Here is a 12,796-nt window from a genome sequence, read left to right on the forward strand (position 1 = left end):
ATCCGACGCGTATCCGGACAAGCACTCCCCGCGCGACGTCTGAAAAATTGAACAGAAATAGAGAGAGAGAGAGCAGAAGACAAACGTCGGAGAAAAATGCCTGCGTCACTGGGGAGGTGTCTCCGGAAGCCGAATTTCGGTCCGCCTGTAAACAAATGTATCAAATTTCTGATGTCCAAAGCTAAGGACCACCCTTGTAAGGAGAGCACTCTTGTCGGATGGCAACCGTTTCTGCGCCACTCTGTTCTCCGAACACGTCCGCTTCGAACCTGCAAAAAGAAAAAAAGAAAAACACAAATAAACGAGAATTAAAAGCGTACAAGGCATTAGGAATGCAGAGAGCCACACAGGGCATGCAGTCGAATCGTCGACGTGTGGCTGAGAGAGATGTAAGGAGAGGGACATTAAAACCGGGAATGTCGCGCGGGGACACGTGAACCGGGAGAAGAGATTTCTGTTGAGCCATTGCAGGAGCGCTTTCCTCAAGGACGTTCGCTGCGTGACGGACGAGTGGCGAAACACGGCCGTGGTGGAGGGGGAACACACCAGATGCATACATAGGCCGGCGAACCCGCACCATGAAACGAACCGCCGAGAGCGTCGCTGGCTGAGAAGGACTGGGAGCATGGAAGTCAACGTTTGCATCGCCGTGGTTGTCTTAGCTGTGAGCCTTTTGACATGCGACGGTGAGCTCGCACCTCTTTCTGTCCTGCCCTTAAAGTTATATATTTAAATCATGAAAAAAAAACAGCTTCATTTGTCTTACCTGTCAGTGTACTACATGTAGGTAGGTAATACACGGGCAGAAGGGATTCTGTGATCAGAAGACAGCTCCTTGCTTCTCCTGTTTCCGATGGAATTTGTGCTTATAGGAGACGTCCATGTTTGGGGAAGTAACGAGTCGTCTACTTAGTTACCACGGCTTTCGGGAAGTGATGCTGTAGGCATCTTAGAAAAATGCGTAAAGGTTTCACAGCTATTTTAGTGGAAGGCGCAATTGAGGTTACTAACGTGATGCTTAAAGAACTGAAACAGGAAAATCAAGAGCACTCGTGCGACTTGGTGAAGGGAAGGCTTAGGGTGACCGTAATTATTTGTTTGTCTTTTGACAGAGATGAAATGGCCAGAAATATTATCCGCAAGTGCCAATAAATGCTTCCTGCAATCGATTGGCATTTTGGCCCTGGTAATCCGAACATCGGATTTCAGTTAAACCAGAGTAATTTTTACTGCCTGTAGGAGCCAGTGTATAAACTAACCCAGTGCGTGAGAGAGCGTTCTCATACATGCACGCAACATGACGTCAGGTGCACTGTACAGCGGTTCAGCACGTTGAGCCTAAATCAATAGAAGTTTTAGGCATTATAGTGTGGCCAGCCATTAAGCGAAACCTCTTAATAGTAAAAGGCACGTTCTGTTGCCCTGCAGCTGCTGAGGCTCTTCCTTTTATATCGAGCGACCGGAAATGGTACGCTCTTCGGTAATAAAACCCATGTTATGTTGTTTATGCGTTCACGGGAGCATGTCTTCGTTTTCTTAAGATTTATCTTACATTAGTTCGTAAGTTGCTCATTCACACCTTGTAGCGTTTGTATCCTCAGTCCAGTACATTGTCTTTAGCTGCTTTAATTTTTCGGTGTAATTGTGCAACAGCCCAGTCGCAAAAATGCACGACTATTGTGTATATAGTACATCATGGTGCCAATGTGTACACCATAGCAGTATAGGCAAACTTCTGCTCTCTTGGACCAGAAAAAAATATGTCACATCTATACCATATGTGTGCATCCTGCGGAGAAACCACCGAAACCAAAAGAACTACAGAATAGGCTCGCCATGCTCGAAGAAGCTTTCGTAGAGGCAACAAGTTGTGTTAGAGCGTCGAGACATCGCCTGTTCTCAAATCATTTTCTTGTTTGTTGTGGTCTGCTATTGCAGATATTTCGTAGAACAAAGCTTTTTTTATATATTAAGCTATAAATATAAAAACACAAGCAGCTCGAACCATTATTAATACCTGTTATTTATAGTAGGGGTAATAGTAGTAGCAGTAAGTAGTAGTAGTGCTAGTAGTAGAGCAATAGTAGTAGTAGTAATTGTAGTAGTAGTAGTAGTAGTAGTAGTAGTAGTAGTAGTAGTAGTAGTAGTAGTAGTAGTAGTAGTAGTAGAAGTAGCAATATTTCACATTTACAAGTAAATAATAATAGGTACAGATGTGCTGCAAGCTCCTCACAATTTTGTTATTGCAAATCTTTCTTGTATCGAACAAAGCCTGTCCTGAGTATCTTAAGAAAAGAGCGCGCAACAATCTTGTTTTCCCGGGTCGGTTTTACACCTTGCATGTAACAGACTATTTGAATGCCGATATCTTGATATGAACGCTGCGGAATCTGCTTTAAATTCAAGGTTAATTATAACAATCTGGAGCATTGGCTGTGTTCCGACGGAATTCCGAGGACCGCATCAAAGTTAGACGACCTTCGCCGACCTTCGCCGATTTCCTATTTGCTTTCAAGTGTCAGGCATTGACGAGTTTAGAAAGCAGACGTTTCTTGCATATTACAATGCGAAAACGAACAAAAGAAACGCCATCAGAAGTGGAACACTTGTAATTCCCTTTCTTTATTACGTTTTAGCGCATACGTATGTTCTCTAAGGTATGGAAAAAGTGGATTCCCAAAGATAAATCATTGCTACAGTTTTGTCTGTCTTATAGTACTCTAGGCATCTTCTACACGCACTAGCGTAGAGTGTTTTTTTTTCGCACGGACCAACAGTTCCCGAAAAATTTCTTCCAAACTAGGGTACCAGCTGTGCGGTACTGCACCAACAAAGGTAAAGCAGAACGCGGATGGTACCGCACCAACTTCGCAAGTGTCGCCTGTGCACTGGCCCTGGAATGCTGCCATCCACACAATCGCTAAATTCCGACCGGAGCAGTACTGTGGAGGTGCACTTATCACCGACCAGCACGTGCTCACAGCAGCGCACTGCATCGAGTAAGTCACGTGTTTTTTTCTTTCTTTTTTTTTTGTAGGGCAACTACCACACACACAAAAAAATCAACTTCATATCAAACATCCAGATGTTCTTTTTTCTTGTCATCTGTGTCTGAGAAGGCGGACGCATATCGTAGGGAATTTCGTTGGGTCTCAAGACCCACCTACATTTATTTCTGAATCTTGTTTATATAAAAAAACCTCCAAATATTGCTAGAAAAAAAGAGTTCAGTTCATGTTTTTTTTTTCTTTGCTGCAACACGATGCGTTGCATTTAGGTACTTAGAACTGCTCTCCTTTACAACATGCCGCCTTCCACTTAAGTATGGCCTACTTATATTGACGTATAATCTGAAAGCTGTGTTGTAAGCGTGAGGTGGCTTTCATAGAAAATATGTCGTCGACAGTGATGAGGCCTACGAGCAGCTTCAGAATTTTCCTATACCTTTCCAGCTGGATACATTATTCCCGTATTGGGTCAATTTGAAGGCCACGTTAAGGACACCTGAACAGTTTCGGCAAAGTTTGTTATTTGAAAACGTATTTTCTAGTTCTTAGCGGTAACGGCTCTTTATTACGACTTAAAGTGAAGATTACCATGTCGACAATTTCGCTGCAAGCCGTTTCGAACGACCTGGTCAATGTGTCATAAATTCAACAATATTTTTACGTGCCAGTTACAGTTTCTGAAGGGAATCAGAAAAAAGGTTCCATATGATCAATTTATTACCTTCAGAATCAATATAGTATGCATATCAGTGACGCCACTGTCCGATCATTAACAATGAGAAGTTAGGCGAAATCAACTCAAAGTTCTTGCTGTCAAGCTTAATTAGCGCAGATTTCGCTTTGTTACTCGACACTTCTAGTGAGCCGTATATGTATGCCTTTATTTGGTGTCTAATTGTGGCTGCTATTTTTTAAATATTTGTGTAAAGAAACGCGCCAATAAAGATACACAAGAGAATTGCGCACAAAATTGATATGTGAAGTAAGTCTACAGATGTTTCCAGATGTTGCCTTTAATAGTGGGCAAAATGTGTTAACGGGTGCTTTCAATTTTTTATTGTCACGCCTCGGCCATATCTGGTAAGTTTTCTAAATGCGAGGTGTATTTTAAAGCACCATACTTAAACATCTCTGCGCCGTAAGTGGTAGAGCGTGGAGGTTATACGGATATGACTGCCAGGAGAGATGTGACATGCAATGTCATAGTTTCAGTTGTTAAATACACAAGAGCTTTCCATATAAACATTTTGAAGAGTGCTGCACAAACTGATATGTTGACACATGCTTAATAAATCTCCATATAAAACCACGCCATAATAATGTACTATGCTCAGCGATGTAAACGCGATACTTCAACCATATGGATGCCAGCGCTTGTGCCACCGGTGCCACCGACAAAAAATTGTCGCATTTTCACCCGAAAGGCGAAGCATCAATTGCGACAGCAATTTAGTAGAGAGCTATACGGAGTAAGGATATTATTTTTATCGGCTGTATAAACTTGGACATGCAGCAGCACCAGCAACGCGCCGAAGTGTTGTCGACGCCGTCGGCGTTTTGCCCGCGTTCCCACTGAACGCCCGCGGTGTTTTTATATAAATACGCATTTGGTGCCGCAGCTAAACGTCGCCTACCGTCCCTCCCTCCCGTCCCCTCGCAGCCTTTCGCGCGATGGAAAAAGTCGCGTTTGCTCTCTATATATGGAAAGGAGGAAAGAGACGCTTAATTCTGCAGCCCTTCAGGAAGCACGGCTACAGTGTAGCACGGCGCAGAACGCGCGTTTGCTCTCCGACGTGCGTTCGCTCCCCGTGAAAGTGCGTGTCCATCGCGCCATTTCACTTGCATATACAGCGTCCGGTGTGGTGGTGGAGAAAAATTTAATCAGAAAAGTACAAGAGTTGCTCTACAGAAGCACTTGGGTTGGTCTCCCTATTCCGGAAGTCCACTGGAAATGATCGCCGCTCGGGCGCCTGCCACGAAGGAGCGTTGAGCGTCCAGGGTAGAGCAGCCAAGCAGGAACACCTCCCAAGGAGCGCGGCGACGGTTTCATCGCCGTTGACGTATACGGAACCTCACGGCGACGGCGACAGCGATGACGACGCCGACGGCAGAAATCCGCTTCGGAGTGTCCATATAATTGCTATCGCAATAATGTCGAGCTCATGCATTGTAGTATACCATGAAGGTAAGAATGTTTGTTAGTCATGGTGACAGCGTTTGGCTCCGCAGCGATCACACAGAGCTAACTGGTGGCGCAACAAGCTCCGGCCGCCATGCGATCGGACAGTCATGTTCGAACCGATGAACACTCTACAGATGCATAGACACTGCATGAAAATTAATAACTTTGTATCTTTTTCAGCAAACGAACCAGCGATGGAATAAGGATTCACTTGGGGTCTTGGCGACGAAGCACACTAGACAAGGATGAACTTGCAATGCCCGTGAAAGAAATGTGCATTCACCATAACTTCTCCGGCAGCGTAAGTAAATGAACATTTCAATTCGCTTTTGGCTCATTAAAGGAAAAAAGAAGTTCCTGACCTATAACTTGTTCTCCGCTCTGCGTTCGCTCCCCGTAAAAGCGCGCGTCCCTCGCGCCCTATGACTCGCACATACAGCGTCCGGCGCGCGGCGACGATTTCATCGCTGTAGACGTCATACGGAACCTCACGACGACGACGACGGCAGAAGACCTCTTTGAGTGTCCATATAGTTGCTATCGCAATAATATTGTGGATAACAGCGAGTGCCTGCATTTCTCATAAATAAATGCTTTCTTTGTGAAAGAAAACAGTAACAGATCCATGATTTAATTATCTCACCTATAGCTATCCTCGGCTATTGCATAAAATCAGTGCTTTCAAATAAGATACGCTCTGCAAAGGCATATTACTTTTTCCCAACCTTAACCAATGCTCCTTAAAACAGTGTGAAATGATTATTTATAGTGCGCACAGACATAGTGTAACGTACGTTTCTTTGTGATTAGAGGCGCATGCAAGCGCACATACGCATAAGAGGCCTTAAGATTCTGCCGGCTCTACTGTCTTCCTTGGAAATTTTTAAATAAGCGATAGAGCATTAACTTCGTCAGCGATAATAGTTTGACAACACAGTACATTCGATGCAGGTTATCTGAAAACAGCCCAGTAGTCGCTGTTTGGCACGTGCACTGAATGCATCCGGATTCACAAGTGTCCGAACAGAGACTTCTTTGCAATGAAGGAATAGTGGAGAGCGTGTCTATATTTTGGCTTCTTTTTAGGGGCGAAGCTCCTTAGGGTGTGGGTCTGTCCCTCCTCTGTAGTATGTAGTAGTATCAGTAGTAGTAGTCGTCGTCGTAGTAGGTAGCCACGTCTACTTTTATGAAAAAAAATTCCGAAAGTTTTGTCCGTAGCGCGGAATCGAACCAGGGACCCCTCGCTTCCGAACGCGCGGCGCTAACCACTACGCCACGAAGCGCACATGGACACGCGCACCACGATGACAATAAATACCCAACATTAACGAAAGACCGCGTTTCTAACGCGTTTGTGCTAGCGCGTTACGGCCCGTGTAAGAAGCTGGTGTAAGACGCTGTGGCCTCTCCGCCTTACCCCCGTATTCATAAACGCTGATGGCGTCGGCAAACGCGGTGCACGTTCCGGCATGTGTAAACGGCTGCGTAAGACGCTGTGGCCTCTCCCCCTTACTAGAGAGTACTGCACGTTTCTAACGCGTTTGTGCTAGCGTCCCCTTAAGCGGGAGATCGTGCAATTATAATGAAGGGCGCTGTTATAAAATAGGAATGGCGTCACATATGGCGCGTGTCATTGGTGGAAGTCAATCGTTCGATTTAGTAAGGCGAGACTGGGCGAATTACACGGAAGATTCACGGTTTACCGATGATTCCCTCCGGAGCTTCGCCCACTCATCATCATTCACCCGTGGATATGCGGTGTTTTTTTTTTCGAGGAGCGAGGAAGACGCATTGAAAGTGCGTGTGATGACCTGCGTTCCGGTTTCACAGAGATTTATTTTGTACAAGAGCAGTGTATATATACAATGCAATACATACATTACAGTACAATTTATTTCTGTAAAATACATTAAGATGGAGGAAATGGGAAAAAAAATTTGAAAGGACTTGACGAAGTTCCCACATCCTCTACAGCAGGCAGCGGCCGGACGACGACTGAAATTCACGCTGCGAAATACAGAGGAAATGCAGTTCAAGTAGAACAGTAAAATAATTTTAAAAAACTGCATAGCACCTGGCGCAGTTGACAAAAAAAAAACGACGAAGAAGACAAATCGCGATAAAGCGTTCATGCAGACAGCTCAGTTTACCAATACATAATTTCCAACTTTCGCCTTACAACTTTCACTTTCATGTTTCTGCTCCAGAATGAACATTAACATTGTAAGTACCGCCCTTCACGCTTCAACAATTCGAGCTAATTTGTGTATCTTACAAAATATTGCCACAAATGCTCGGAATTATCAAAGCAAAACATGGGTTCAGCTATACTTTCGCCTATGGTATATCACCAAAACCAGTCATTAATCATGGCTGTTGTTGATATCACTTCTATTTCTGTCACAGACCAACGACATCGCCGTCATAACGCTTGCGCAGCCCGTGAACTTCACGAGTGCTATTAGACCAGTTTGCCTTCCTTACCGAAAGGAAACTTTCCCAACAGACTCCGAAGCCTACACGGCGGGTTGGACAGCAAGACCAAGTATGCTATGAGATTCCTTCCCGTTATACTTTGTTGAAAGTGTGACAACTAGGTTTGCCCTTACCCTGCAATAATACAGGTGTTTAAGGTGCAAGGGGAGATGTAGTACTTTTCTTTGAGAGCAGTTCGTTTACGTGATATCGCCTTTTGTGAACGGCCAAGTGGTCGCCCACGCGAATGTCGCACGAAGATATATAAAGGGCCAAGACTTATTTTTCCCCAACTGCGAATATTTCTTCCCGAGAAAAAAAAAACCTTAAGAAGCCCAATGAGGTTTTTTTGTTCCGTAGCGCTAGATTGGCGTGGATGAAATTTTTTTTCTTTCATAATACTTGCTCCACCCAGTGGGATTCCGCAGAATGGATGTGCAATATCGTCATGGTGTTGTCATTGACCGTAGGAGGATGCGAAGGCGATGGGATGAAGAAAATCACTATTCAAGAGATCTGAAACTCACGCAGTAGCATGATGATTATCGTTTACTGACCCAGAGGAAATGAAACTGTTTGAGGAAAACATAACCGACATTTGAGACGACAGGTAGTACATTTCCAGCACTAGCTTTCGTTGACTCTGGCCGTCTTTTCCCATACGTTTATTTGTCCGTTCTATTGATTCTAGTGGCTGACAAAAGGAAAAAAAAAGGGTCCTGTTTAAAGAAAACACAGCTTTATTCTGCGTTACGAATAAAGATAGGTATAGCCAGTCGCTCATTGGGGCTATTTCTGTCATACTTTTTATACATAAAATGCGCAGCACTTTGGAATAACCACCACATATGGCAATTATAGGGCATTTGAGACATATACTTGTTATTTGAGAAAGATTTATCGGCACACATGGACAATCATCTTTGCTTATTTTTCGATGCACAGGAAAGGAACACCGTCGCACGAGGAGATCGCTACAGGAGTTGAAGCTGACGCTACTTAACAAGAACAAATGCTTGAAGTATTTTGATATCGCCCTCTCCGAAGATGTATTGTGTGCGCTGCATGATGGTGGATCACTTTGCGAGGTAAAGATTTCGAAATTTGGTGCTTTGGAACGTAGTACCTTGTGCGCAATTGGGGCCCTTGGATTTACCTTATGTTGGATTTACCTGCTATGTTCACACTATTTTTAAAGCTAAAGAGCCAAAAGCCCAAATTTTGGACGTGTTCCGGTGTATTCCGAAAATCCTTAGGTGACGCTCCCACTAAAGATTTGGCTTTCGAGGTCGCTGTCACTAATCCATCGAGCAAACCGAGCCACCGTGGGCAAATGGCTACAATGCTAACTAGTCATTACACTGTCGAAGAAATGACAATACATTATTATCAGACATAATCCTCACGAGACTTGCGCCGCACATAGAATGTCATTGGTGCGCTCGGTACTTTCTATTTTCCAACTGAATAATAACGACCGGCTATATGCACCACCAAGCCGCCTTCAGTACCTTCGAGGCTGTTATGCTGAGGTCGGGGGTTCGATTGTCGTTTGTGACATCAATTAACCGTGGGTAGGAATGAAAATATGCCAAGTATATCAAGATTCATGCCGAGAAACCCCAAATGATTAAGGTTACTGCCGCAGCCTCACTACGAGGTTCCAGAAACCATAATTTTTGCTCTCGGACGTAAGAACCGAATGAATCGAGCCTCCGGAAATGTGTTCATGTACCAGCACATCATTTCTTCCTATACAAACGTTGTGAGATCGCATCGGGCACGACGAGTCGATTTTACAGTTGTGGGATTCAAAGCATCTCTTTATTTTGTGCAGGGAGACAGTGGCGCCCCTATTATGCAAAACATTGGCGGTCACTGGTTCCTGCAAGGAATCCTTTCAGGCGGCCCTCCCACCTGTGGAGACTCGACGCTGCCTATGGTCTTCACACGCGTGGCTAGCTTTATGGACAACTTCATCCATCCTTATTTGAGCGCCAAGACCCGCGACGCAAAGACGAAATTTTGTATACTAAAATGACGCAACCAAGGCCCTTGGATTTATATAATAGGATTGAGATGCTGCTCGTATTACGTGACCGAGTGTCTCAAGTAACGCCCTTTCACTGTTCACTGTACCATCATTATTTATGTCGCAAAGTTCATAATCACTAAGAATTACGCAGACGCATGATTCTGTTTCTCCATTTATGTGAGCAGTGAAAAGCTCGACCACACTAAGTTTTCTAGTCGTGAAATCATAGATTTTCCTCTTTTCTTTCGTGAACTTTCATTCAGAGTGTCACTTTTTACTAACTGAATAAAAGTTCCAAAAATGTTTTGCATTGACTGAAAATCAGAGCTGACCTCCAGCAGAAGGCACATCACCAATTTTGTACGGTAGCTGTCTGCACGAAAAGTAAGGACAGCCCAAAGTCGGTGCTGTGTTGAATTACGATATAAATTACTCTGTAATGACTGTGTTTGATTACTCTTCATCACGCATGTTACTTATACCACCGTATTCATTAAGCATGCCCAATTCAACGAAGACAAAGGATATGAAATTCACCTGTCAATCGGCGGAATAGTGCAATAAAGCATTGTATGCAAACACATAGTTGCCTTATTCTCAGTAGACTTTCGACATCAATTCCTTTTGGAAAGGTTTGCTTGGCACGTTTGGATTGTAAAAAATAGAACACTGAAAAGAATCATATGTGATCAAATGCTGATGTTCATAGTTAGTGTTCACCCGCCGAGGTGGTGTAGCGGCTACAGCGTTGCGCTGTTGACGTGCCCTTGCGACATGTCGCCACTTCAGAGGTCGATGTTTACAACATGGACAATTATCCACATGATGGACCATAAGGGCGGCGTGCTAAATAAAACAAATCACTAATTACAAATCAAATGTTACCTTAGCGCTCCTGTTGCAAGTAGTGCAATTGAAATCGAGAAGTTGTGAAGTGCACTGCAGGCTGCACTGCAACCTCGGACTTATCAGTTTCATCAGGGGGTGGCGTTTTTCCCGGACAGCTGTTGGCACGGCCGCACTCTGGCAGCGGCAGCGGCGGCGTAAGTACATCTTCTAATGAAGCGTATGTGGAATCTTTGCAGGTGGGTTGATCTTTTCACATTACCTTAAGCACAGGAAGTGCTATTATTTTTATTACCGCTGCTGCTGCTAAAAGTGCCGTTGGGCCACGAAAGTTGTGCTGTGAGTGTATTGCCGTTTTGCAACTGCCAACCGCTGAAATTGTACCAGTTAATCGTACCTGGTATCACAGTTACACTCGCCATGTCTAAGGGTTTAAGTAAGCTTCTTGAAGAATTAAAATGCTACACAAAACAGGAGATTCGAGAATCGCGTTAGAGTTTCGAGCGAGACCTGAGGAAGGATATTAGAGATATCAAGTCTAGTCGTTCCCTCATAAGTACTTGTTATGAAGATGTGAAGGCCTGCTTAAATGATGTATGAAAGGAAAAATTACAACTGAAAGCAGCGGTGAAAGTGTTACAGGATGAACGTGATGTTGTTCGCGCTGGTGTTGAGGAACACGAGAGCAGACTCGTTCAAATCAAGCAGTACTCCAGGCGACTCAATGTGGAGGTAAAGGGCGTTCCGCATTCATCGAACGAAAGTGTGCTAGAAATAACTAAGAAACTTGCAATAGCCATTCGAGCACCGCAGGTGGACAGTGACATTAAGGCTTGTCATCGTGTTCGATCTCAGGGTGGAAATGAAGCATCGAATATAATGATACAGTTTACGCGTCGTGAAACACGGGACAGTCTCCTACACAGAGCAAGGAAACAAATGGTTACTTCAGCCGATCTCGCGTTTGCTTCTCATGTTCCAGTATATGCGAACGAGCACTTGTGCCCAGCAATTAAACGCCTGTTCGGAATGGCGAACGCCAAACGGAGAGAATGTAACTGGAAGCACACCTAGTCGTCCAATGGGAAGATTTTTGTCTGGAAGTCGTACACATCGGAAGTTGTATCCATTGCCCACATTGAAGACTTGTCTAAAATAGTTTAATTCTTTCTCGGATTATAATTCATGGTAAATATCAACATGCGCTATCTGCCAACCAACATTAAAAAATTAGTGTTAGCTAACAAACCACGTTTTTTTCACTTTTTCATCTTAATGCCCGCTCCCTCTCAAACAAAGAAGACAAGATTGAAATAATGCTCGAAACATTTGGGGTACCATTTGATGTATAAATGTTTACAGAAACTTGGTATACAGAACAGTCATGCACCTTTCAGATTCCTGGATACCAGTCTTTTTTTCGCCATCGTACTGAAATTATTTTGGTGGCGTTGGTACTGTTGTAAAGAAACACATTGAATGCGAAATCACTGATGAATTCACTGCCATAACTGCTGATTATGAAGTCCTTAGCTTGCGCTGCGGGAGTATAGTGTTCTCTGTCTGTTATAGACCACCTTCAGGAAGTTCACAACGCTATCTTTCATTTATTGATAGTTTCCTTGGATATGGCAATGCTCATAACCTGGACATAATTTTAGGAGGATATGTAAATGTGAATTTATTGATTTCTACGAGTATTTAAAGTGAGCTTCAGACAATCATATCAGCAAATGGCTTCATAAATTCTACAAGGCCAACGAGGGTCACACCTACATGTAAATTATTGTTGTATCTTTTTATAACAAACATGAATAGTGACCTAATTTTTGGAGATGCCATGATCACTGATATTGCTGGTCATTTTGGTTTATTCATGTTGGTACGCAAGAATTGCAGCATATCGAAAATACCAAAGGAACAACATTTCACTCAAGTAATCACGCAAAGACAACTTGAGCGATTCCGCAGCTCCATCAGTCAGCAGACATGGGGAAGTACTTATGAATCTAATGATAGTGATGTGGCGTACAACAATTTTATAGATACCTTTAAGAATGTATATCATCAATGCTTTCCATTGAAAAAGGCACGGAAACCGTACAAGGCACGAGAACCCTGGGTGAAGCATGATATATTACGAATGATAAAGCACAAGAATGAATTGTATGCACGTTTCGTTAAAACAAAGGATCTTGAGGAACTAAAGGAATTTAAAGCATACCGCAGTAAACTTACATGTAAGTGACG

General features: G+C 43.6%; 1 protein-coding gene across 1 annotated transcript; it reads left to right on the plus strand.

Annotated features, from left to right (window-relative positions):
* Positions 1–524: 524 nt before the first annotated feature.
* On the plus strand, positions 525–10,758 carry LOC119443998 (chymotrypsinogen B-like). The gene is made up of 6 exons (XM_037708538.2): positions 525–686; positions 2,804–2,999; positions 5,371–5,491; positions 7,597–7,735; positions 8,611–8,753; positions 9,503–10,758. The coding sequence occupies exons 1-6, from the start codon at positions 626–628 to the stop codon at positions 9,704–9,706; spliced, it is 864 nt and encodes a 287-aa protein (XP_037564466.1). The 5' UTR covers positions 525–625; the 3' UTR covers positions 9,707–10,758.
* Positions 10,759–12,796: the final 2,038 nt, after the last annotated feature.

Source organism: Dermacentor silvarum, chromosome 3 (assembly GCF_013339745.2).
Source record: "Dermacentor silvarum isolate Dsil-2018 chromosome 3, BIME_Dsil_1.4, whole genome shotgun sequence".
Classification (NCBI taxonomy): domain Eukaryota; kingdom Metazoa; phylum Arthropoda; class Arachnida; order Ixodida; family Ixodidae; genus Dermacentor; species Dermacentor silvarum.

Coding starts and splice junctions, on each gene's coding strand:
- LOC119443998 (XM_037708538.2), top strand. CDS start 626: ATGGAAGTCAACGTTTGCATCGCCGTGGTTGTCTTAGCTGTGAGCCTT. Junction 5,492..7,596: donor ACCATAACTTCTCCGGCAGC/GTAAGTAAATGA, acceptor TTTCTGTCACAG/ACCAACGACATCGCCGTCAT. Junction 7,736..8,610: donor GGGTTGGACAGCAAGACCAA/GTATGCTATGAG, acceptor TTCGATGCACAG/GAAAGGAACACCGTCGCACG.